Here is a 26691-nt window from a genome sequence, read left to right on the forward strand (position 1 = left end):
GAAGGGCCTAGAGGGGAAGACATATGAGGAGCGGCTGAGGTCACTGGGCCTGTTCAGCCTGGAGAAGAGGAGGCTGAGGGGGGACCTCATCGCAGTCTACAACTTCCTCGCAAAGGGGAGTGGAAAGGCAGGTGACCTATTCACTGTAAACACCAGTGACAGGACCCGTGGGAATGGTGTTAAGCCGAGACAGGGGAAGTTTAGGCTGGACATCAGGAAGAGGTTCTTCACCAAGAGGGTGGTCGCACACTGGAACAGGCTCCCCAGTGAAGTAGTCACTGCACCAAGCCTGTCCGAATTTAAGAAGCGATTGGACTGTGCACTTAGCCACATGGTCTAAACTTATGGGCAGACCTGTGTGGTGACAAGAGTTGGACTTGATGATCCTTATGGGTCCCTTCCGACTCGGGGTATTCTATGATTCTATCCCATCACTGCCCAAAACTCAAATCAATTGCAAAGCTAAAATGCTAGATTAACCGATGTATTGTGATTGTATGTTGACTTCAAGAGAGTGGTAAATTGTGTCAGGAGGACAGGAGGAACTGCCAAGAACTATCATATGGTAAATTACTGCAGCAAAATTTGCCGAAAGTTCATCGCCTTTCATTTTAGGTCATCTGTTAATTTTCCAGGCAAGGCTTAAAGCATCAGCTATGTGGGCTGTATAACCAGTGGACAAATAGAAATTAGTGGGCTGTTTCTTTCTTAAAAGCAAACTGACCAAAGACACTGAGGTAAATATTTACATGATGTTAAAACTTCTTAAAATTCTAGAGCTAAGAAAATGGGTAAAATGAAAAATAGTTTGAAGCACAAGGAAGGGTATGTGCATCTTGACAAAATACAGCTAATTAAGGGAACCTAAAGGGGGGAAAAAAAGCATGAATTACATACGGGCTTTGCATCTTGCTTTTCTAGATTCCATTAGCTGAAATCCTGTTAGCATTGCCAATGACAAAATTTGATTCATACTCGAAGCCTAGGGAAGAGGCTGCTATGTAATGGTGACAACAGAAATGCATCTGAAAATACCTTTAGATATATATATATATATATATACACGCTATTCCAAATGCATTTTATTTAATAATTTGCACAGTTTAATTAATAATCTGGTCTTAGAAAATGTGAAGATAATGTTCTCTTTCTAGTAAGCAGGTCTACTGGATGTGTAGCACTGCCACCTCTCGAGGCCTATTTTAATTTGGATAACTGGGGAAAAAACCTCTTGCTTGCTTTCCTCTAAAAGTGTATGTGTTGCTGAGCATGGTGACATTTCTTACAAATACTCCATAAAAATTGCTCAAGGTGCAGGTTTTGTCGTTACTGCCAGAGATAATTTTGTTGTCCCTGATGTTCTGCTCTTTGGAATAACAAGTACTTTTCTTTGCTATAGCATTGGATGAGTCCCTAGAGTGCCTCTAGTCCTTCATTTGATTTGATATTCCAGTAAAAGATAGGACCAAGCACACTTTCCAGAGACTGAAGAAACGATTTCATCACAGAAGATGCAGAAATATGGGAAATTGCCGCTGCAGTAATTGGTATGTGATTCCAGTTGTGTAAATTCTCTGCCTTTTGAAACAGTAAAGATGGCACATGCATGCTCTAATTTAAATAGGAATACTGATATGGTAGTAGGTACTATCCATGTTGCTGTGCAATGCAGAACAGCTTTCAAGGGTGTCAGTACATCCTCACTTCAAATGAACGTTTCTAGTCTGTGCTAAAATAAAATTGGGGCTTTTACTCATGTAGGCAATCAGATTTTTCTGAGGGTGACAGGTTTAGGGTAGACAAGTAATGCCTGTTTGGAAATAATATTATTTATGTCAAAATAACAAGCTGGTGCCAGATCAGTCATGTATGGACAAGCTGTGTATGTCTGAAAAAAATTTGTTACCTCCTTAGTTGCATTTCTTTTATCACATTGCAATTGGAACAATAAAATTAGTATTTCATAAGCATCTTTTATAAATTGAGCAATTCTCTTATACGTGCTATATAACCGAGATTATGCATTGCCTGCAACTATGCAAGTTGGTTCATGTTATCTTCTTTCCAAAGTATAAATAGTGGTTCTTTTCAAGATGCATCTAAGTTGTTATTAGTATGTTAAACCGAGACTGATTTGCATGAAGAATCAGTTACGGTTATTTCCATTCAATACAGTGAACCAGAGGGGTATGTGTTACATGTAACAAATACAGAGTTTGTAAAAGAAAAAAGTAACTTGCATGTTTTTTCTTTGTGAAGTTTTGCTTCATTTTGCAGTGAGCTACACTCCACTTAAATTTATACTCTAAAAACATCAAAGACGTCTAGATGCATTTTTCCTGTTTTGTTTAAGTCTGGTTAGTTTTTGAATGTTTGTAAAGAGTTTTTAGTCTTTACCAGTTGCATATGTTGAATTTTACTTAGGGAGTTTTATTTGGAAGTTTGAAATAATTACCAAACAAAAGGAAAACTTAATAGTTGGAAAGAAATTTAGTCTTGATCAGATATAGTGCATCAGATACCTTTCTCTGACATATATGTATTAGCTTTCTGTTTATCTTAGATACTTATGCTCTAAAAGGCTGAGTAAAAGACCTTTTATTTGCTGTACAAAAGACAAGTCCAAGAGACTGTAACTTCCTAATGAGTCGTTCTTTAGGGAGGAGAGCTAAAGCAGCATTTCTAGGTTTCTATTTTATACACCTTCAGCTCCCCTGTGGCCTGTACCTTTGTCCCAGTGACCTCTGTGACTGCCCGGGTGAGGTGGAGAGCCTATCCTTATGTGGCTCTTGCTGCTATTAATATTCCTGGTTTAAAGATGTAATAACATGAGACTTATCCCATCCATCCTTTTGTTTTCCACAATGCAACTTTTTGTGAAGGGGCCAAATTAGAGTTGCAAGGGAAAAAGATTTCTATTTTTTTTGCTTTTATTTTTCCTATTCTAATTAAGTGAGGAATTAAAACTGATTAATTGTTCTAATTAAATTGGTGATAAGACTAAATTCTGCTGAAGCTAGTTTGGGGTTCTGCATCCTGAATTTTATTGCTTAACTGAGAACATTTCTGGTCGCTCCTGTTTAACAACAACCCCCCCGTTTAAGGGTGAAGAGGGATTGTTTCTGTCATTAACTTTATTTTAAAATTAACTTTGAATGTGATTCTCTGTGTGAAGCAAGGTAGCGGCACAGGAGCATTGCTGCAAATGAGGATTTCATCTAATTAAATATAATTTGTTCGTGACAAATAACAACTGGTTATTAACAAAAGGGAAGCTGGTGCAGTTTGCTCCTTGGCTTTACTACCCACCTGCTCTTGTTAGTTTTTTTTTGTTTGTTTGTTTTTCCCCATTTGGTACTGCTGTAAGGAGGACTTAGTTTTAAACATTGCTTCCATGACAGCCAGCAACCCCCTGAAGAAACTTTCCAGCGGCACTCACGCCATGCATGCCTCTCAGAAACCCTTTAACATTTAGCGTCTAACTGAAGACCTCAGAGGCGCACTCGGTAAACGTAAACCAGCACAGCCCCAACCGCAGTGCAGAGCACAACAGGGTTAACTTCTGGGGGCCGGCCCCGCCTCGGGGACCAACCCTCCCGCCGCCCACCGCTCCGTGGCCGCCCCGCCCCGCCTGCCCTCTCCTCAGGGCGGTTCTGTGGCGGGCCGGGCGGGCGATGCCGTGCGGGCAGCCGGAGAGCGGCGGCGCCGCCGCCCCCGCGCGGTACGTGCTGGGGGTGGACGTGGGCAGCACGGCGGTCAAGTGCCACGTCTACGACCGGGTGGCCGCCGTCAGAGGCTCCAGCTGCAGGAAGGTGAAGTCGGGGGGGGGAGGAGGAAAGAGGGAGGGCGGCGGCGGCTCCGTCGGCCCCGTACCGCCGGCGTCTTCCGAGGACCTGGCGCGGCTTGCCCGCGGCCTGCCCTCACACACACCCTGAGGGGGCGGCTGCCAAGGGCTGGATTCGGACGGGTGGGTTTCAGGCTGACCGTGTTTTATGTGGTTTGGGGATCAAGGTGATCTTCAGAACCAGCTTCCTCGTCATCAGGTGCTGCGGCAGGGTTGCTGTGAGGGACAGTGTGAGCAGTCTGATCAGTTTTGGCGTGCTTTTAGTGGAACTCGTTGGCAGCCTCCGTGTCCTGGCGTGCCGTTTTGACAGAGCGGGCCTCTGACATCCCTGGATGTCCAGGAGGCCCTCTGGGAACCTGGATTCCAGTTTGGAGTCCTGCGAGGCGCAACAGGCTCTCCGGGTTCTGAGGCTTAGGCTTTTTTATTCTTCCAGGGCTGAGGAAGAATTCTGCAGATCGCACACCCGTGTTCAGCTCTGCTTTGAAAGCGGCAAACACGTATTTCTTCGGTCACAGTAGAGGTTTAGAAAATTAGAAGTAAAGCAAAACCAAACACGTTTGCTCAAACTTTCACCAGAATATTGGTTTCTGTGATGAGGGACTGTAATAATGCTGTGTATCTTTTGTGAACAGGTAGAGTCGCTTTATCCTCGTCCTGGCTGGGTTGAATTAGATCCTGAAGTCCTGTGGAGTCAATTTATTGGTGTAATAAAAGAGGCGGTGCAAGGTAATGGCTTACTAAGTCTCTGAGAAAGTACTTGCTTATTTGCTAAAACTAGTTGTTAGCTAAGTAGCTAGTAAGCGAGGGTTGTTTATTTAAAAAGTTATACTGAAAGTTCATCACTGAGCAAAGGTGTACAGCATGCTTTAAGGGCTACCCAATCATTGTGTAAAATAGAACCCCTCTACTTTTTTATTTTAATTCACTGGGGCCAGATTAAGGTTGAAGCAGAACGAGAAACTGTGTGTGTACTGGATTTGATCATCAGCGACAGTGCCTTGTTGCTCCAGCTTCCCAGAGCACGCATACCAGTCTTTCTTCCTTTCCCCAAATGCTTCTGTGTCTGAGCAGAGAGCAGGCTTGTTTCCTCTTCTGATTCCCCTTTGCTGCCATTTGCTGTCTGTGGATGTGAGCATATGAGAGAGCAAAGGGAGGGTGCTACATAGTTGTGCTTTCTCTGTTACAACCTGGTATTCCCACTTGGCCCATTCAAACTACAAACAGTTCTTACCAGGGCATTTCTTGTTATTGTTCTCTTCTAGGTGTACTTAAACCTAGCTTTTTTATATTCCGTATACCTTATAACACACAACTCCCTTGTCTAACAGGCTTCTGTATGTTCTGTGTTTTTTTTTTTGTTGGTGATGGTGGTGGGTTTTTGTTTTGTTTTGCTTTTCCCTTTTCTGGATTCTGCTCTAACCACGCACTCACTTTCCACAGCTCTCACAGCTTTCCCGTTGTGCCACGATCCAGCATGGGTCACCTTTTGTTCCACGCTGATGCCAGGAGCCTGTCCCTGCACCCCATCTCACTTTCTCACGGTTTCCCAGCCACCTTGTTGTGTATGTGCATCTGTCCTTGCTCTTTTGTTCAATGCCTTAGGCGCCTCCTTTCTTTGCAGTTTGGTATTGAAGCGTTTGCTCTGCCTCCAAGCCTGGCTCAAGGCAAAGCTGCTCTTTTCTCTTTGGAGGACAGCCTGTGGGGACAGAGAAAGTAACAATTACCAGGTGTGAGCTGCAGCTGATTATTTTGGACTCTTGGTCTGTTCTCTCAACAGCCACAAGTGTTCTGTCACAAGATTAGTAATGCCACCTCAGTCCCTTAAGGCCTTACTAGCTTCCTCCACTCCCGTTCTGTGGGGCAAATCAGGAAGCAAGATCCTTCAGCAAGTGTTAAAAAGAGGAAGCTTTTCATGTCATCAAGCTGTGTGCCCTGTCGCAAGGCATTTTTAAGTAGGTATGTAAATGCGCATAAACCCACGCTGCTGTCAAAAGAAGCAGTCCCACCCTTCGTTCCACAGAGTTGTTTCATGTCCAGAGCAGTTTCCTGAGTAAGATCACCACGCAGCTGTTTGTGCCAGCCAAGCTTCACAAGTGTTTGTGCCAACCCAAGAAGAGGGTGTGGTAGCAGGGGCAGGAAGGACATCTGCAAGCAGAAAGAAGGCACAGGAGCACTTTGGTTGTGGACTGTGTGGAGCTAAGATGTGATTCTGTGTGCAGATGGGTGAGCTGATGGAGCTTGGTACTGCATAAAGGTGGAAATTGCTCCTGGCTTTTGTGGTCCCGTTCCTTTCTTGCTCAAGTGTTTGTTCAGCCCTTCCAAGAGACAGCTCACAAGCTTAGTTGAAAAGTGTCTGTCTTTTGTTTTCAGTTTTCTTTTTCTCTTTAATGGAAGTTCAATTCCTCTGTGAGGAGATCTAGAGAGCATCATAGCTGATAGGAGAAAAGTGGTGGGATCCTGCAGCTTGTGGAGATGGGGAAGAGTAAGCCATGCCACCCCAACTGGCCAGGAGCTGCAGCAGTCCTGGTGTGGTTTGTCTACACCTAGCTGCTACTGGAAGGGAAAAACTGCTGTTCACAAGCCACCCGCTCCAATGTCCTCCTCCCATATGTTCCTGCTATCAAGCGGGATCTGATTTTCAGGTGGTTGAGGGCCTTGCTGTGAATGTCTGCTTCAGTGCAAGGACTGCTAGGTCCTTGGGGCAGAAGGTAAGAAGGGGTAGAAGTACCTGGAGACGTTGGCAGGTTGTCTGTGATATGTACCTACATAGCCCGTGATTTACTGAAATAGCTGGATTGAGAGCCCTTCGGAACAACAGTATTTTGTACAAAACACCGACGTGGAATTCCTTAGCGTATATTTTTTTCACATAACTTTGCTTCTCTTAGCATGCATGGAGGTACTATGGAAGCTGACCAGAGCCACTTCAAAAATAGCTGGGGATAAATTTAAATGTTTACATCATATTTTTACATACATATATATATATGTATATATATATTAGAAAAAATGTTTTGCTACAGTTATTTGAAGGTAATGTATAACAGCAAAATGTGTGTATACCCAAACATAGACTTTTCTACTTCTGAATTTGAAATATACTTTGCTGCATTCAGTGATAAGTATTCTAAACAAATTTGTTCCTACTAATTTTAAAAGCTTATTGAAGGAATATAATATTTTAGGTGAGATAATGTCATTATGAAAGATTGTTGTCGAAAGTTGTGGTATATTGGAATCAATCTCTTTACTGCCTAGAGAATTAATGTTGTTTTGTTTCTTTGTGGAATGTCTTTCGGTTGTTGGGTTTTTTGTTTAATTTTGTGAAGATTATTTCATCGCTTTGTGCTTTTGTTCACATTCATCCATGTGAAATTAACATTTTAATTGGTTTCTTACATGTAGGCCTGTCTCTGGATTTGTTGAGGAAAAGTATCAACAGGCCTTTCAGAATGTGCAGAGGGTCAGCGTGCCACAACTGCTTTGTGAATTATGTAGGTTTAGTGACCTGCTTTGGAATCAATTGGTCAGAGTTCTCTGTTATTTTGCTGCTCTAGCCACTCAGTCAGTCTATAGAGATATATTTTATTAAATTATTTCCTAAACATTCCATAGCTTTTTATGGTTATATTAGAATTTATTGCTTGTTTCTTTGTTTTTTTTTCTGTTCATTTTTTAGCTGCAGGACTTCACATGAGGCAAGTTGCTGGTCTTGGCATCTCAACACAGAGAGCAACGTTCATTACGTGGCACAAGTATGTACACTGTGTGTTAGTTGCAATGAATTGATATTCATTGCCATGGACTGGACAGGAGTAGCTCGTAGAAATGCTGAACTGAGTCAGGATTCTGAAAAGCAGCAGAAGTCAGTCAGTCGCGTTCTCTTATGTTTGTATTGCCATGGTTTGCAGCAGTTCAGAATTTTTGTTTTGATACTTTGAAAAAAATTAATATGTATATTGTTTGGTCTCAATGATCTTGAAGGTGTTTTCCAACCTAAATGATTATATGACTCTGTGATTTTTTTTCTTTAAATTCTGGTGAGAAGCCTTACACCAAAAATGTCTGGGTGCTTGTTACCAGTTCCTCAAATCCAAGAGGAAGGCATGCACTTATTTTAGGAATTGACCCTAATGTTAAATGTTGTGATTGGAAATGGTGTATGATTTTTTTGTTTGTTTTTTTTTGGGGGGGGGGAGGGCGGTACGGCTGTGTATATTCTGTGATTTCAATTGGGAATGTTCAAATACTGTTTTTCAGGAAGACAGGGAAACCTTTTCATAATTTCATAAGCTGGCAAGACTTAAGAAGTGCTGAACTTGTGAATTCCTGGAATAGATCCCTTCTGCTGAAGGTAAAACTTTGCTAAGCTGTATATTGCTTGAACATGTTATAACTGCTTCATTTTTGTGATGAGTAGGGAGAGTATATGAAATACTGCAAATACAGTGTTAACATATTAATAAAATATGCTATGGCCTCAAACATTTAAAGAAAAAGCAAGATTTGCATGGAAAATGGTACCAAGAAAAAAATGAAGTGCCTGAAGTTCATTAATTATGGGAAAAGATATGTGTAGGTCTAGCATGCATTTTGTTACTTTTTAGTCTTTGCTGTATTAAAATGTTGCATGCTAGCACAGCTGCAGCATAAATTTTGGATGCAGGTAATTCTTGGTTGGCAATGCTTTGGTTGTGTTTTTTAAACGTACTCTGAGGTTATCTGGAGAAGGTACGTTTTATGCTGCTCATGGCTTGTACTTGTTTTAAGAGAAACATTTGCTCTAAATGGAAAAACTGAAGTTACTTTTTTTTAAGTGTATGCCTAGCACATCAACAATAATTATTTAAATACTTCATTTTGACACTGATTTCTTTTGTGATTGGAACTTTGATTAATTAGTAATTTTTGTTTAATCTCTTAAAACATGATTGAGCCTGTCATGTAGAAGAACTTTCAAAGGAATAACAGTTCGTAACACTGTCTACCACACAGTGCATTGTGTTCATATAGGTAATATAATTTTGTAATGCCGTTTGTATCAGTGTGCCAGCAGAAATCTGGAAACAGACTTGATTAGTGCAGCTGCTCTTTTCTTCGCTATCTGCTGTGGGAAGGCTAGCTGCTGACATCATATGTAAGGATTCTCTAATGGATTTTGAGCATTCTGGATGTATTCTCATGACAGCTGCTTTCATCTATGTAGTCATTCTTTCATCTTTAGTGATTCTAAATTTATCAGAAACCTTTAAAGGGCGAGATTGAAAATTAATTCTTTTCTTTTGAAACAGGTAATCCATGTTATTTTTACAATGCTTCATTTCTTGACTGGGAACGATCGATATTTGGCTCCCAGTTTTCTTACTTTTTCAACACACCAGACTTCAATGAAGTTGTCATGGGTTTTCAAAAACATACCTGAGGTAAGTTGCAAAGGGAAAAGTAATAACTTAAGTCATAATAATGACTAGTGACTTAGGTTGGTTGCGGCTTCTTCAGTTTTACCTTGGTCATGCCTTTCCTCAAAAGAACCAGAATGAGTCTGCATCAACATTCAAAGCCTATCTACCTACATAAGATCTACTCACATTTATACAACTTTTGCCTCTGAGTCTAGAAAATGTGTAGTAGCAAGAAATTCTCTTTGTGCATAAGAAGCAGAGTCAAATCACTTTATTTCCTTTTGTATAAGTTTACTGTTAATAATTGTACTTATGTTTTAAAGTTGTTTGCACTTAAGTTTTGTGTGACAATTATGTTTGTTTTCATCTGGCACTATTACCATACCAGTCTGCACTTTTCCAGTTTTTATAGTTGCCTAAACAATATCATACTTAGTCAAACATTGCAGTTTATTTTGCATTTTGTTGTAGTGTAAATTGGAAAACACGTAAGTTTTGCTGGAATAATCTAATGCAATAATGAACACAAAGCTGTTTGTTACCTGATTCTTTGCTCTAATCCTTATTCTTTTCCTTGTTTCTTCTGATAGTACTTATAACTTGAGCTTCTTTTTACTTCGTGTTCATTTTTGAAGAAAATTATCAACATCCAGTTTTGTCATTCCTGTGTAAAGAAAGCTCAAAATGTTTTTTTTTTTCTGTCATAATTATTGTGAAGGTTAGTGATAGTTTTTACTTGTGTTTTTTGAAAATATTGTTGAAAATGTGAGGTGTGAATTTGGAATATTACGAAATTGAAAGATATGTAGCTGCTGAGTCTTTGATGTCAGATGAATGTTGTCCCATAACTTCGCCAGGCACTGATATTTAAAATATGTGAATATCAAACCAAGAAGCTCAAAAATGTCTCTTGATTACAGAGAATAATGTATCTAATCATATTTTGTGTGAATTTGTAGCTATGTCCTTTTTTTGAGTTCTGTAGTTGTACACAGTATCAGTTAGTAGAAATCAGATGAAATGTAAGCTGCTTATTTTAAAGGAGGAAAAAATTCCAAGGAAAATAACATTTTAGACTCTTTACAGACATCACAAACCAGAAAGCGATTGCTTGTTTCTTACTGTTCTCAAGCACATGTTTTAAAATATATTTGTTGCTTCTATTTCTGTGTGTTTGGCGTTTTTTTTTTTTTTAGTACAGTATGCTTTGGATCTTGTTTTCTTTACTCACTGCTCCTTCACCACTGTTAGAATTGTGACTAGGAAGTTTCCCTTCGTAGATCTTTGATGCTACTGCAGTAGAAGATTGGGTAATTGCTTTTGTTTCCTTTGCAGCAGCTATTAGAAACTGTCCTTACTCTCTTTTAGGATCACGAATGGTTTTTGTGTAAGATATTACATACATTATAAGGTGCAATATTATATTAAAAGGTGACTCACCCTTTTTAGAAGTATTGGTAATTGAAGACTTATTTTCTTAGGACATAATTATCATTAACCTACAAAGAGAATAAAAAAGGAGAAATGAAATATTGTTCCTCTTTATCATATCCAGTTGTAAATAGTTTTTTTTTAATGTATATTTGTTCCCAGGCTGATGAAGCTGCCAAAAAAAATAACTGCTGCTTTGGAACAGTTGACACGTGGTTACTGTATAGATTGACTAAAGGTGAATGTTACAGTTGCTCTTAAATACTAATAAAACATACTGGAATCTAAGCAATTACATTAATGACTAAAACTGATATTTCTTAGAATTTAAATATGCTTTGATAATTTATGCTTTTTTATAAACGGTGAATATTGTAAGATATTTATTGTTTTTTAAAAAAAGAAAAAAAAACTTCTGAATTATTTTTGGACCTGCCTGGAATGGTAGTCAGAAAGGGAAGTAATTATTCAACCTAATCAACTTCTGAAGTGCTTAAGATCTAAAGAAAATGATCAGAACTACTTAGCCTTGTTTAAAGAAAAGTACCCATGAAAGCAAAAGAACAGTGAATTGTAACGTGGAAGAATTACAAGTTTCTGTTCCAGAACAGGTAGCGGTGTGAAGGCTAATGCCTGAGCAATTGTATAGATTTATGATGGACTGCAATGTAGTCAGTGCTCTAAACATTGTAAAGAGTATCACCTCTTTTCTGGCCAGTTTCTTGAGAGTTAAATTAAGTAATTAGTATATGCACCTTGTAGGGAATAGCAGGTGAAGTCTGTGTACTTGTGGTATCCATTATGATTTTGCCTATAGAAACTCAGTTTATATTTCATGGAGCTGTGGGCATGTTTAAAGAAAAAACGTTTCTAATGACTTAGATTTTAGATGCCCAAATATTTTTTTTGTTCTTTTTTTATGCTAGGTTCTGTATATGCCACAGACTACTCAAATGCTAGTTCTACAGGCATTTTTGAACCGTTCACGGTATGTGCTATTGAGAAAAAACTTTGTTGCTATTTACTGTACTTCTGAGACTACTGCTGATATTTTTTTGTATTATTTCAGAAGTGTTGGAACCCCACTTTGTCTAATTTACTTTCCATTCCAATGTCTGTTTATCCTCCAGTGAAAGACACGAGGTAACTACAACAGCATATTCAAAAGAACATTGATTTTTTTTAGAAAAACATAAACGTAACCTGCATAGGCAAAGTGATAAATAGATGCACTAAAATAGTGTGTTATGATTATCTGCATAAGTACATTTTTATGCTACTTGCAAAACTTTATTTTTACTATCAGTATTTCTTAAAGTGATAGTTTTAATGCTTTCTTTAAAATAAAATGATAGCATTACCTTCAATTGATGATACAGAGCTGGGCCTTAGATATCTTGGTTTTGTTTTAACAAAAGGGTCAATTCAGGGTTATGATTTTTCTCTATAATATTTATTTGAAGCTTCAATTTTGGATCAGCTGACTCTGAAATATTTGGGGTATCTGTTCCAATAATGTCATTGGTGAGTGAAGATATTTTTCCTATATTTGTGTTTCTGTACCTACTTTCTTTGTATCTAGTTCTGATTTAATACATGCCTGTTTAGTAAGCATTCTCTATTACTTCTGTGTGACTTAGCTATAGTAGAGTGGGTTATTGAATTTTGCTCCGAAAACTGAGTTTTCAGCTTGGAGGAGAGGAATGGGAAGGGATTTCTAGAGGTTACAGTCCTTTAAGGTTAGATGATGAGATGATTAAGTACAGAATGTATAGGGCTTGACAAACCTGGTTTCTATTTGAAGCTGCGGTAATGTCTCCCTCTTGGGCTTAAAATCCATTGTTCTAGATACAGTTTTGCAATGGGATACACCCTGGCGTGACTTCACTAAGACTCTGCGCAAATGTAGGGGTGTTTGTTAATAGAACCACTTGTGGTACCTTTTGTTTGTTTATATATTTTACTCTAAAAATAAATGGGGAATATTTTCTTGTGTTAGTACTTAGGGTTTTGATAAGAAAAACATGTTATTTTAGTCATGTAATGATTAAAAAAAAGGAAGAACTTGACTAGAAAAAATGAGTTTCAACTGAGTTAAATGGAAAAAATGTCATTGGCCTGGTATGAATTCCTCCTGCTGTTTTTAAATAATTGTAGCCTCTCCTTACCTGTAAATTTACTGTTACACCAAGGCACAAATGTAAGTAAATATATTTAACAAAATGTCATTGAAAGAGGTGAGCATGAAATAATTTGGTACAGGACGGGTTGCAGGAAAAAAGGAAGCCGAGACCTCACATTTTCAGCATGATACTTGGAGGAAGAGAAACTCAAGCCAGGCTACTCCCTTCTTCTCCCTGGGATTACAAAAGCCACATTTATCCATGTGAGGTACCAAAACATGAAATAGTTTCCACAACGTATTTTCAGTGACAGAAGTAATAGCTCAGAAGTTCATGCTGAGCCCAGAACCTGGTAGAATTTGATTCTAGTGATAAATCTAACTGATAAGTCTGAATGGTCTGCTAATACTTGAGAAATTGTATAGAAATGTTTAATTCCTTTCTGAATAGTTACTTGTATTCAGAACTCTGGAATGTTTACATGGCTATTTTAAAATCCAGCAGCATTGTAGGTTGGTAGTTGGTAGCCAACTTGTTGGTGTATTTTGGTTGGCATGGCAGGTAGCTGACCAGCAGTCAGCCATGTTTGGAGAATGCTGCTTCCACCCGGGAGATGTTAAACTGACAATGGGAACAGGTGGCTTCTGGAACATTAATACTGGAGGAAATCTGTACGCATCAAAGAGAGGTAAGCTAGTGAAACTGTTTTTTGAATATTTCATGTTACTTTACAGCTATTATGGATGGGGATACAAAAATGGATAAAATATGGTTATGCTTTGCCTTCTGTCTTTAGCTGTAGAAAGATAGCAGTATTATACAGTACTGGAATAGAGAGGAAAAAAAAAGTCTTGGTCCTCTGTCTTCTCTGGTCATGTAGATGCTGGGACTCATCTATCCTTGTTGCATTACCAGTGATCACTCAGCCTGAGCAGGGTTGCAGAAGGTCTGGGTGCTCTTATCATTGCAAGCCGGGCTTCAAGGACAGTTAGGGTACTTGGGGTTTGTGCAGTTTCTATTGCAGAGGCCACTGAATGCTTAGGTTAAGTGACCTGAAGAACCCATTTGTCCAGGTGCAGCCCTGGGAAATGTCTGTGGGTCAGCTAGATACTAAATCTTTTTGCTTTAGCATTAAAAGTAGTTGTTCTCTGTCATACCTAGTGGTATGGTGAGGTACTGCAAAACAGTTAAGTAGTATCAGGTGTATCCTTTAGTAACAGGTGTATCCTTTTCAGTCTGGCAGGTGCTTGAAGACTTTGAATTTATCTTCTTATTGACGCATATCAAACACAAAGGTGTTTGTGTTCACACTTTAAGGAGGAGATCTCTATTTTCTTTTTAAGGTTTCAGCGTGGTCTTGGGGAGGATAAAGGGGAGAACAAATTGTCAGGCTTGTTCTCATTATTGGCTATTTATTTTTTTAAATGTGATAGTACCTTCAAAAAGACAGCTATTTCAAAGATTCTGTACTATATTTTCAAATAAAGCAATAGTGATAGCTTATTTCTGCCTTTCTTCTGAGATAAAGTCCTTGGATTTTTTTTCCTTTTATTTTTTTTTGCATTATTGCAAAGCCAAAATTATTTGGTAGAGTAAAACAGTAATTTCTTTCTGCTTAAAAAAGTGCAGATAGCTTTTTTTCTTTAGTTTCAAGACTTTTTATAATTGGGTGGTGATTTTTTTTAGCTTAACTGGGTTTAATAAAATGTTGTTAAGGTCTTTTGTAATTCAACCACTAAATTTTAATCAATTTTAATATATACCACTGTTATTTGTAGCTTAAATTCTGTTAAGGAAATACATTTTTTTTATTTAGCTTGATTTATTTTGGGGTTGCTTGCATATGTTTCCCTGGAAGCATTTAAATTTAATTAGGTGTTTTTGGTTTGTTTCATGGAACATAATAAAGATCTATATCCACTGATTGGTTGGAAGATTGGGGATGAAGTTGTCTACATAACTGAAGGCTGTATGTCAGACATTGGCAATGCCATTAAATGGGCTCAGGATATAAGTAAGTAGTTATTTAATTTTGTAGTACGATGAAATACGTTACTGTTTTATAGGGTTATCGTTATGGTATTGGGCTTGGTTTTCTTATCCATAACTGAAGAAACTATCTACATGTTTTGGACAGTGGAATACCCATAGTTACTGCAGTAGGTCTTTTGGTGAGTGTGTTGACTGCAGATAGTTGAGGCACTACTGTAAATTTTCCTTATTTAAAAATTGAAACTGATTAATGAAGTAAAATTAATTTCTGTCCTCCTAAAATGCCTCTGATTGGTTTGCACAGTTTGTATAACCGTTTCCTCTTCAGATTCTGTCTCTCAGGACATCTTACTTATGTACTTTCATGTTCCTGGAACGTTACACTCCTCACTTGTTTTCTTCTGAGCATAATTTTCTTGTATTTTTTTTCTTTTTTTAAAGCTGGTATCCACTCTTGAATAGAATTGTTGTAAAGGAGACTTGTTTTAGGCTAGATACTGTTGAGAAGCAGCACAGAAACTGACTATCAATTAAGTCTAGATAGCATGATTGTAAATGCTACTTTCCATAAAAAATTGTTTTAATGCTTTTGAGAGCTCACTAGCTGTACATATCAGAATTAGTAACAGATTTGAGTCATATGAACGTTATTTTTAAAAGTTAAGTGTTATGAGTGTGGCACATACAAGTAATGTGTCTTTTGGCTTTGATTATTATGTAATGAAAGGATTTTCACATCAGTTTAATAAATGATTAAAGAAAAATCTAGCCCTCTGGTAGTTGATGTTGAGAACTACTGATTGTTTATAGGACAGCTCTTCTGAGTGCTCTAATATGCTATTTACCCATTTTCTTAGAAACTTGGTATGCCTTACTGGGATGCAAAAAAAAGGAATTAACCTCCTAAATTTTGGATTATCTGAGAAAGGTTTTCCTGAAATATAGCTCACCACAAACTTCCACATTTCTTGAAGTTCTTAACTGCTGGTGCATATGTACACATACATGCACGTTTATATGCCTTAAAGGATTGAGTGTGACAAAGATTGATCCTCAGGTCTTCTTTCGACGTTTAAGCCGCTGGTCTTTTGAGAAAACTACTCATTTCAACATGTAGTTCAGTGCTACAGTTACAAGTATCAGTGCTACATGTGTAAGCGGGCTACATCAAATTCCGTGCTACTTATCCATACTTAATATTATTGGTATGATATTAGGACCTACTGTACTTAGATTTGTTTCAGTCACTTGTAAAAATATTGTAAGTGCTGATAAAATATATATTAAAGACTTTCTCTGTAGTCATTTTGTGCTTAGGCTGACAGTAACAGTGTATTTGCAGGGAAACAAGAAAAACATGTTTTAGGTTTTGCAACATTTAAGTTTTTAGCAAACTTAGGGTGCTACTGTTAGCCTTCTCAACTCCCCTTTAAGTCTGTTTGACTGGAAAGCTAATGATCTTCTACAGGATGTGAAGATTAAAAAGCATAGCAGTTACGAGAACATCTTTTTAATTTAGTCTTCATCTGAACAGGATTTTTTTATGTGACTGATGGACATGAAATACAGAAATATTGTTTTCCCTTAGAACATGTTTGAGAAATATTGCAAAAGGAGATAGCCCAACTCTAGCTTTTTGTCCCTTCGTGATATATGAAGAAATCAAAATTAATACAAACATATGACCTATGCGTCTTTTCAGATCTTTTCACCAATGTAGATGAAACAGCAGAAATGGCACGGAGTATTGCTGATTCTCAAGGCGTTTGTTTTGTTCCAGGTTTTCAGGTAAACTTATAGTTTTTAATATGACTAAGAATATATTCTTAATAATTAGTTAAAATTTTAACTTTTATCTTGTTTTGATGTAGTATGTTACATCTTATCACTGTAATTATTCTGTAATAGGTTCTTCCTCGCTGTCCCTTACCACAACATGTGAGGATCATTGTGATAATAGAATACTTAAACAGTCCTTCCCTTTGCAAGAGAAAAAGCCTACAAAGTAGGAAAATTACTTCCATTTTGCAGATGGTGACCTGAGGGACTGATAAACTAAATGACTTGCCCACAGGTGGTGCCTACAGACAAAAACCGAACCCATAGCTTTTCTGCTCTGTGTAGGGCCTTCATTGCGATAATACTTCTAAGCACGGTTCTAAAATAATTTTATTCTGCCTCTTTTGAAGATGTTGGTTGCACTTCAGCATGTACTTAAATATGAGTATGATTGCAGGTCCTGGTGTTAGAAAAAGCAAAGATAGTAACGTTCAGATGTCTTGGCTATGCAAGTTTTAATCTAAACTAGTTTTTTTCCATCTGAAATGGGGTTTGTGTTTTGTTGGTATTGTTACTGAGTACAGTTTGTATAGTGAGGAGTTCCTGGCATTCACTCTGCGTTTCAGTTCCCTGCATTTTCTAGTAGCTTTCTTCTATTTTACTCTTTAATTAAGGAGCTTCCTGCAATTAGTTGATCTCCTCTGGGTCACAGGTCTTGGGTTCTTTTTATTTGCTTTCTGTTTATGCTGAAGACTATGCATCTACCATGTCTGTCCTTTCCACCTCTGCTTCATGATCCCTTTTGAATTTCATTATGGAGATGAGGTACCATTAGTGCACAGGGGCAGCAAGGGGGGTGATGTTGATGATGCAGTTCACTCTAGTTTAGAACTGATGGGAATTCCAGTTGATAAGTTCCATTAGATGACATGGTGGAGCTGGGGAGCTGACATACTGCCTATTGAGCTGCAGAGCAGTTGCTTCCACTATGGGCTTGACAGTTGGTACTAATAATTTTGTAATTTCTCACCACAAAATATGGCAGAGCTGCAAGTCAGAACTCCTAGGCAAACCTGCATACAGAATGAGAATAAAGAGGTTTTGCTAATGTAGCATTCCCTGGCTTAGGGACTGCAGAGCCCCTAAAGTTTTTGTCTAGTTATGCTGCTTTCCTAAGCAATGCGAGATAGTCTGACTAAAATGCTTTCAGCAGCCTAACTCTTTCTACATTGTGGGTTTGTCAGCATGAAAAGAGCAGTTTTTCTCCACAAATCATTATTTGTTTTTTAAGCAGTGTGGCTGTTCAGGAGAAACTCCGTGGTGTAGACCTGGTCTCTGCGTTGTCTTTTGGATTATTGGCATTATGACCTTTACTGGACAGAGGGCCCAGGCACACTGAAAGGAAAGCTGTTAATGTGCTGTGGGCATTGAGGAACGCCTGTTGTCAGTTGGTTCTTTAATGTATAGACAACTGGTATTTGAATCTCTTAGTAGTTCAAAGGTTATTATCCTACCCAAACAAATAAAGAAATGCCATCAAGCTGAAAACAGTATTATTTTTTTTCTCAAAAGAGTCACCGCTGTCTTTTGCTTTCCCTAACAAGTCTTTTAATTCATTAGTTTGAATACATATATTGGGAATTACGTGGAATGCTTTTGACAGCTTGTCTTTCAGTGTGGTTCCAAAAGGTTTTTGTTTTTGATTTTTCATTGGTTTACCATATTCAGTTTGATCATTCCCAGGGTTAGTGTCTTAGGGAAAAAAATTTCTCCTACAGGTTAGGCCAGCTACCCTCTCTCAAACACCCTAATAATTAGCTTTATTTTTAGGGCAATAAAGCTTGGCTATGCTAAGGTTCTTCCATTTAGCATTTACTGTAAGTGTGCTCTGAATAAGGAAGTGCTGAGCCATGACCAATTCCAGTATTTGTAGACAGGAGACCCAAGGTAGGCAAATGTTAGTCTGAATCTTTTTCCAACATTTTATTGTATTCTTTAATTCTATAAAGGTTACAGAAGTGTTGCTAAAACCTTTTTTGTGGTGTTTTGTTTTCCCCTTCTTTCTTGACACTGATTCCAGAAGGAACCCCAGCTAGCTGCTTGGTAAACATTGGTTCAGTCTTCTTTTTTTCCTAACTTGAATATTCCCACTCCATGTTTAGGATCTGTATTTAGAAAACTGAATGAGTTTCTTTTCAACTGTGACACCTAGTAACCACTAATAGCATCCACCACTGCCTTCCTTGCTCTAGTGGGACTTAGCTAGTAGACTCACAGTGAGAGAATCTTTATTGGTGGAATAGATTAAATCGTATGAAAAGGGACATGAATAGAGTTGAATGCTTCTGAAACAGTAACGTGTCTGCTTGGCTTCACTGGCTGGATGCTAGCACAAATGGATTGTATGATAATGTTTCTTAGACCTCAAAATGATGGCAGTTAGGGAGGGGGTTTCTGAAGCCCGTATGTTCGTTTCCTACACAGAGTAAAACATTTCTCAGTTTATCAATATTAACGCAAAACGAACAAGTTTTTCTTACTGAATTCTACTGCTGTGATGCAGCCTCTTGAAAGGGAAGCACCATTGTGAAAGTAGATATGAAACTGAGTGAATGTGTGCATTAATCACTCTTATTCTTCAAGAAACAGGGGTTTCCAGATTTAATTTGTTGTGGTTGGTAGTAACAGCAAAAACAGAGAGCTCTTTGTTTGCCGTATGCATGCATATGTACAACTTTTTTTTTTAATGGCTACTCTTTTTAAATGGATGATTCTGTCAAATCCTCACCTTTATGTAGAACGTGAATCCGTGCTTTTTGGTTTGCCCTCTCATATATGAGAATCTGTGAACTTAAATAATGAATCTTTTTTATGCTTCTGGGCTGGAAAGGTAGTTCCATTCCTAGAGTGGAAAGGTTACTTGTGTATTGGGGGCGAGAGAGAATATTTTCTTTGACCATTTCAATTTGACCATCTTCAATTTAGGAACCCAGGTTTTTTGGTAGCTGCTGATCATGATCTACTAATTAAGTCATAGTTCAGCATCTTCTATTCTTGGTCTGCTGCATGTGTACCTATCCATACATCATTTTTTTTATATGCTAGCATTTAATTTACTTTATGTGTGTCTATGCATTTTATAAGTATAAAATTCAAACTTCTTTTAAGTATTGTCATAATTAATATGTAGCATTACAACTCAAGAAGATTGTTTCAAATCGAAAATTACTCTACAGTGAAAATAGAACTTAACATTGTCACAAAACAGCTATGGACCAGCAAAGCAATATTTTTTGATAAAGTTCATCAAAGGAGTGAAGGGGTGGAGAGGAGATTCCTAAATCAGTCTTCCAGTTCCTCCTGCAAAGAAAGGCAACTTAGTGATCATTAGACTTTTAGGTGGAAACTGTTTATTGGTGTCACTGAAAACAGACTGTAGTACAAACCAATTCAAATGAATAATGATCACTGTCCTTTTCAGTGTTATTTCTTAAAAGTCTGTCCTTCAGAAGTTCAGGAGAGTTTACAAAATAAGTGAAATTTTGCTAGAGAACAGCTATATCAGTGTGCCCTGTCCTAGACACTTGTTGTATACACTGCATGAATTTTAAAGAGAAGTCACACAGATTAATGTTTCTTAGTAAGTCACTTAAACCTTTTGCTGTTGAAAGAAACTAAACTGTTCGCTGAGCTACTTAATAACACTATACACCGCTTACATATTGTTTTCAATTTTCTTCTCTCACTATGCTGCCTGTAACTGTCGTAAGTTATCTTTTTCTTACTATTTGACTTCTTTCTCAAAAGCCTACAAACACAGCTCTCTGAACTCATTGTGAAATCTTTTCCACAGGTTTCTGCGAATGACCCATGTTTATGTGCCTCTTTCATGGGGCTGAAACCTACTACGAGCAGAAATCACCTTGTACGAGCTATATTGGAATCTGTAGCTTTCAGGTAATTGCTTAATTGTCTTGCTTGTACTTTCTCACGTTCACTTTTGTTTTAACCAGCAGCGTTAAATGGATGCATTGACTTCTGCAGTTTGTAAAATACGAATTGCAGTAATCCATTGCAGTAACGTTGAAAAGGAATTTTAGATGCTGCTTCTTTTCTTTTCTTGAACACATTATAAATAAAATTGTGTATATTTATTAGCTTGGAGTTTGTTACTAAGTTATCACATAGGGGTTCTTAAATTATATTGTTTTCTGCATGTTCTAAAAATATTTTCTGTTGGAAGTTTGTTTTTACCTTCTTAGAAATGTTCTGTCAGAAGCTGTAGCCCACTCCAGCAATGTGGGTTGGAAGCTTTGTACTAGCCAAAGTTTGAACCTTTGGTGTGATAATAGGCACCTTAGATATTTTTAAATATGTGAATGGACAAGAACTTCCAGATCTAACTGTCAGGATTGCAAATATTGCTGATAGCCACTGGTATGATCACATCAGTGAAACAAATTGTTCTGCCTTGCAATCCCAGCCAGCATGCCCTGACCTGAAGGTGAACGTAGTTTGATCCTGGCTTGTGCCTTACTGTGGCCAATTACGGAACACTCGCTATTCCTTTCGTTTAGCCACCAGCTCTCTGCCTTGGGCACATGAACCTCCTGCAAAGAGGCGCAAAAAAAAAAAAAAGTGTGTCTGGAGGAAGGTGACATTCTGTATTGCTGCAATAGTCCCTAATGCAGTTTCTTCTTCACTGTAAGAAAAACCTGAGATGCAGGAATTCCTGAACTGAAGCCTGCATTTTTTGAAAACAAAGTAGAGACCCTTTGTGCGTAGTTTTTTTCCCATTAAATGAAATGGTTTCAGAATAGGTCAAACCTAGAGCTTTTAGATGTTCCCTTTAAAGAATAGTGGGATAAACTCCAATTAACACTTCTGTGAGCACGCTTTCCTCACTCTAAACCACTTCTTACATTAGTAATTGCATCTTGTCTGTGAAAACCTATAATCATTTTCAGGTGGGAATAAATGTACCTTCTACAGTGCCTTTGCTATAAAATGTGCTGTGATTTACCCATACTTGTGCATTCACAATGATGTATAACAGAGAACAATTTCAGTCTTTTTTTTTAAAAAAAAAAAAAACCACTTATGTATTCTGGAAACTTGTTATCTGTGCAACGGTTTTGACACAACTGAGGCATTTTTTGCCTTGTATTTTATTTTCTAACTATGTAGATACTGGAGACACTATGGAATACATAATATTTATTTAAACTAAATATTTTTTTAAAGAAACAAACAGCTTTATGATACCATTGTGAAGAAGGTACACATTCCTCTTCAAACTGTTCGGTAAGTTCCATGTAACTTAAGTTGATATATGGGAGTTTGATTTAAACAGATGTGAACTTTATGCATTTTATCTTACTGTAAATGTTCTGCTGCTGAGAAATAGATTGTTACCAAGTAAAATGTTAATGTAGCTTTAAAAGTGGCACAGAAGGATCATTAATTAAACCATTGGCATTGGTGATTATCAACAGGTGAGTAATGACTTGCTCTAATTTGAAACAAAAAAACAAAGGCAACAAAGTTGGTGCTTTTATGTAGTGTTAGAGTACATACAGGAATGCCTATTACAAAGGTAATTCTACCCTTTATTACAAAATCCAGTTTTACTGGAATTTTTTTATGTGGGGTCTGTCACAGACTGATCAGTTTTTTAAGACAGTTGAAACTGAATCTATTTGTGAGGTGTACGAGGAAGAATATTTTTACAATTCAACTGTCAAGACATTGGCTTTGTTTCAGTCTTTTGAGAAGCAAATCAAATTCAGTGAGGTGATGGTGATTCCTAGAATATGCTTTTCACAACCTCTTGAAAAGATTTAGCTGAATTATGTGTTGCTGGAAAACTACTTTCTACATTTTAGTAGATATTATTGTACAAACCAGTTGCTTTAGAGCCTCAAGCTTCTCCAGAGAAAAGCTTTCTAAAGTTCTCCTTCTGACAACCAGGGGTCATCGTAATATCGCAGTCAAAAACAGCAAGGAGTGTTTCTGTCCCTGTCTTTCCTCCAATCCACCAGTGATACTCATGCAAAGGAAGAAATAGACTGGCAGGCATGTAGACAGTTGAGAATTCAGAATGTTGAGTGGTGGAAGAAAGGTGCAAGTACAGAGGTAGGGGAAGGTAAAAGTTTGGGTGTTACATTGTATACTGAGACAGAGTAGGCCAATGTAAAGAAACAGCCAGGATTGGGGAAGTACTGAAGAGGAAGAGGTGGAAAGTATTGGAATTCCTTGTTCCTTATGAGGCTTTTTTTCATGTACAAAATTGCACCCAGGAGTTGAGAAGTCATATGGAGATTACACATTGAAAAATGCAAAGTGTGAAAGTACTGCCTAGGGAACCTTAGAATTTCAATCTCATTTACATCGTAATGTAAACTTTAAATTGTGTGACTGTGTTCTGTTTTATTTATTAATAGAAGATTGCCATTTCATATAGTGACTAAGAGTTAGATGAGTAGCAATTTAGCTTGTGGATTAAGCATTAGAGGGTAACGACACACCTAATGGCTTTTACAGTTGGGTTGTAAATTTCTCTCCCACTCTTGTCCTCACAACTTTAATATCTACCAATACCTTCTGACTTTGTTTTTATCCTGTCTTCAGCAGGATACTTACCCTCTGCTGAATGTTAATTTCTGCCTTAGCTAGTATCCTCTATCCTTTGGTTCTCCTTAGCTTTTGCCACCTACAAGCACCTACAAAGCCATTGTTTTCATTTGTCCTCTACGTCCCTATTACCTCTCTTTGCTTGTCTCAACACCATCAAGGAAAGCATAGGGAAGGTCTCAGACATCGTGCAATTAGGAAGGAAGTAAACAAAATAGGTGGAAGCCTTATGCTCATGAAGGCATTTCAGTTTCCTAGTACAAAGATTTACTAGTAATGAAAAAAAAGCACTTTTACAGGTGTGAGAGCCCTTGGAAAGGGTTTGTTTAATGTAATGGTATTGACTATTGTCATGTTATGGTGATAATTTTGTAAACCCTAACATTGCAATCAGGGTGATGTGTAGTTTTGAGGATAGAACTCTCAAAACTTTCAACAATGTGTCTGTTGTGTGTGTCCCTCCTGTCCTCCCTCTGACCCCCAATTTAAAGACATCTTTTTTTTTTCTTGGCACCCTGTGCTGGCCTCTAAGTTTTCCAAGAAAATGGAAATGTTTGTGCATAACTGATAAATTTATGTATAGGTGTCTGAAATGTTGGCAGTAAGTGTTTGAACTAAGCATGTGGTTTTTTGTTTTTATTTTTTTTACCTTTTATTCCTTTTTCCTGTAGAGCTGATGGAGGTGTCAGTAATAATAGTTTTGTCATGCAGATGACTTCAGATTTGATTAATAAGAAAATAGAAAAGCCTGCAAACACAGATATGTCTAGTCTTGGTGCAGCTTTTCTAGCAGGTCTTGCTTCAGGTATGTATACATTTCTGAAGGTTCTGTTTTCCCCTCATAACATATATGTTTGTAGATAAGGAAAAAGTATCAGGGAAAAAGAAAGCAGTGCATAAATTCAAATCGTTGTAAAATGTAGCACAAAGGATTACTTCACCCATTTTTGCAGGAAGCCAAGGTAAGAAGTGTTTGCCCTTCTCTGCATAATCCCTTTTACCCTTGTGGTTGTATTTCATGAACCAAAGAAAGCAGGTCATACGTTAACCAAATAAGGACCATATTTGTATTTTTATCACAACGTCCTAATTTGCTGAGTAGTTTTATGCTTGTTTAGTTTTACATAAATGAATAGCAACAGTGAGCTTAATGTGAAATGTATCTGCATGAAGGTTTGCAAGGTTCATTTACATTTAGGAGGATACAGTGCTGGAGAAGAAAGGTGAATCCTGTCTTTGCTCCCTCCCCCTTTCTCGACCCGGGCACTGTGTGTCCCTTTCCACTTTTGTACTGCGTGAAGCTGTGCTTGGTGTGGATGGATCATGTGACAAAGAAGCTGCCTTGCTTATGTTGAGCAGTGTCATTCATAGTGGAGCTGTGTCCTGTCATCTCTGAACCAAGCCTTTATTCTTTTAAGGTTTTCACAGAAATATGCACAATGGAATTACAAAATAAATTCGTGGGGGGTGGTGGAAAATCCAGCTTTACTCACAAAGAACTGACAAAAAATTAACTTGACTTTAAACTACAAACTGCCAATGGTCTTACTTAATGGAAATATATTTTGTAGGTGTATCTATACTTGTATTATAATTGCTGTGATATGTAAATAACATAACTGTAAGATAAAAAATATATGCTCAGGTAAGATTTATTCCACAGTTAACACTGTAAGAAGGTCCTTGATAGACAAGAAAGTTTCAATACCATAAATTAACCTGAATAGGTAATGCCAGTTGTTTTCTGTAATCTATACAATTTTTAAGGCAGTGGGAAAGCAGCTAGTGCTAAGTCTTGGTTTCTGTGGCCCTTCTTCATTTCGAGGGACCTGCAGCTGAAGGCACAGTGTTGATGAAATTTTAGTGAACTTCACTGTACCAGAGCTGTTCCTTGGAAACCATCCCAGTTAAGCAGATGTGCTGTTGTCAGCATTCCAAACAAGTGGATGCTATTGGAAGGGAGTTTCACAATGTAAAAAGCATGCTTCCCTCTGAGAAAGTTGTTGGTTGAATAAAGAAAAGCTGTCATGATTTCTTATTGTGTTTCTGGTTTGGATCTCTTGGAAATAAATTAAACAACTCAAAAAGAAAACATATTTACAGTTGAGTTTGAGAATTAACTTTCTGTTTATAGGACTTTGGACTGACAAAGAACAACTAAAGAAGCTGAGGCGAATAGAAGCAGTTTTTGAGCCCCAGAAGGACTTGGAGGAATACAGACCTGCTATGGATACCTGGATGCAAGCAGTGAAACGCTCCCTGCACTAGTAGAAACTGACATTTTAACCATAGAAGGATTCAAATGTTTTGTTAATATTTATAGAACTTTGTAACTAACAGGACAGTAAAAACTGTAACTGAAATTTGTGATGATAAATAGAAAAAGTTACATGGTACTTGAGTAACCTTCCTGCTGCTAGATTACTTATCACTCCATAATGAACCTTCATATTGTCTTCATGACAGCTGTAGACCAGCTGCAGCATTTGTGTCCCTTCAGTGACCTCCTTTGGGTGGCCCAGCTGCTTGAATCCTATAACCATGCGTTAGAGATGGGGAGTTTTTTCCTATGATGTGTTTTCTTCTGAGGAACTCATCTCCCTTCTGATCTTTGAAAGCTTTGATATGTTAACCATCAAGGAGGGGAAAAAGGGGCATATACTTCCCCAGGTATTTCTAAGAAAAGTAAAAATGAATATTTGGGAGGGGAGGTGTGGAATTGGTTGTGTATAAAGGTACTTTCTTGATAGTAGCCTGTTACCACATTTTGTTTGACTTCGTAAGGAAGCATTCGACCTAGCGGTGTGATAACATTTTTGTGGTACCTAGGGATAAGCACTAAATTAAGATGAAATACAAGAGCAAATACGCTTTCAGGACTCCGTAAAAGATGCATCTTTCCAGGGTTTTTTGTAACTCATGTTTCCTATCTATTTGTAGCTTTTTTTTTTTTAGAGTTATAAAGATTTTAAAAAAATGCATTATCTGGCATGATTAGTACGAATATGTTAAATATTGTTACAGGTATGCTGTCTAACTTTTTGAAAGAAAACTGTAACATCAGTATTCTCAAGTCCCTCACTTCACTCACTACATTCTATTATTATTGGATGAAACGGTCAAAAGTCTATTTTTGGAGTTATTAATTACTTTTATATTTTTAAAATAAATTGTAATTAAAGAAACGTAATTATGCATTTTTTTATCACTAATCTTAAATTATAAGTTTCTCAGGAGCGTGTGCAAATCAGTTTCAAATTGTAAAATTATTAACCATTTTCATTTCAGAATAATAGCCAGTTCAAGCTGTGGGTGATTGTAGTCCACAGAAACTGGAGACAAAAGATGCTTATAGATTAAACCATTGAAAAGAGAACGAAGAACTGACACTCACTTTTTCTTGTGCTGAAACATAGATGGGTCAAATCATACCCCATTTCCTAAGGTTTTCAGTCATCTACCATGAGTTGGTGTACCTACTCTAGCT

The 26691-nt window shown here is 37.7% G+C and overlaps 1 protein-coding gene across 8 annotated transcripts; it reads left to right on the forward strand.

Moving 5' to 3' along the window:
* Positions 1-2536: 2536 nt before the first annotated feature.
* Positions 2537-26389, forward strand: GK5 (glycerol kinase 5). 8 transcript variants are annotated; one of them, XM_083847866.1, is made up of 17 exons: positions 2570-3812; positions 4477-4570; positions 7524-7599; positions 8105-8198; positions 9136-9267; positions 10840-10915; positions 11604-11665; positions 11750-11820; positions 12141-12201; positions 12940-13068; positions 13362-13488; positions 14710-14814; positions 16495-16580; positions 20425-20528; positions 21816-21875; positions 23876-24009; positions 25339-26389. In XM_083847866.1, the coding sequence occupies exons 1-17, from the start codon at positions 3675-3677 to the stop codon at positions 25470-25472; spliced, it is 1683 nt and encodes a 560-aa protein (XP_083703992.1). In that variant the 5' UTR covers positions 2570-3674; the 3' UTR covers positions 25473-26389. The 8 variants fall into 8 exon arrangements, with proteins under 8 accessions (XP_083703998.1, XP_083703992.1, XP_083703991.1 ...); XM_083847865.1 differs by having other exon boundaries at positions 2579-3812; positions 11747-11820; XM_083847868.1 differs by lacking the exons at positions 2570-3812; positions 4477-4570 and adding exons at positions 5622-5800; positions 7250-7338 and having other exon boundaries at positions 11747-11820.
* Positions 26390-26691: the final 302 nt, after the last annotated feature.

The sequence above is a fragment of the Anser anser genome, assembly GCF_964211835.1.
Source record: "Anser anser genome assembly, chromosome: 9".
Taxonomy (NCBI): Eukaryota; Metazoa; Chordata; class Aves; order Anseriformes; family Anatidae; genus Anser; species Anser anser.

Excerpts from the sequence above, each read along its gene's own strand:
- GK5 (XM_083847865.1), top strand. The coding sequence starts at position 3,675 with ATGCCGTGCGGGCAGCCGGAGAGCGGCGGCGCCGCCGCCCCCGCGCGG. Across the intron at positions 13,069-13,361 it reads GCCACATTTATCCATGTGAG|GTAGCTGACCAGCAGTCAGC; the intron begins GTACCAAAACAT and ends TTGGCATGGCAG. Across the intron at positions 14,815-16,494 it reads TAAATGGGCTCAGGATATAA|ATCTTTTCACCAATGTAGAT; the intron begins GTAAGTAGTTAT and ends GCGTCTTTTCAG.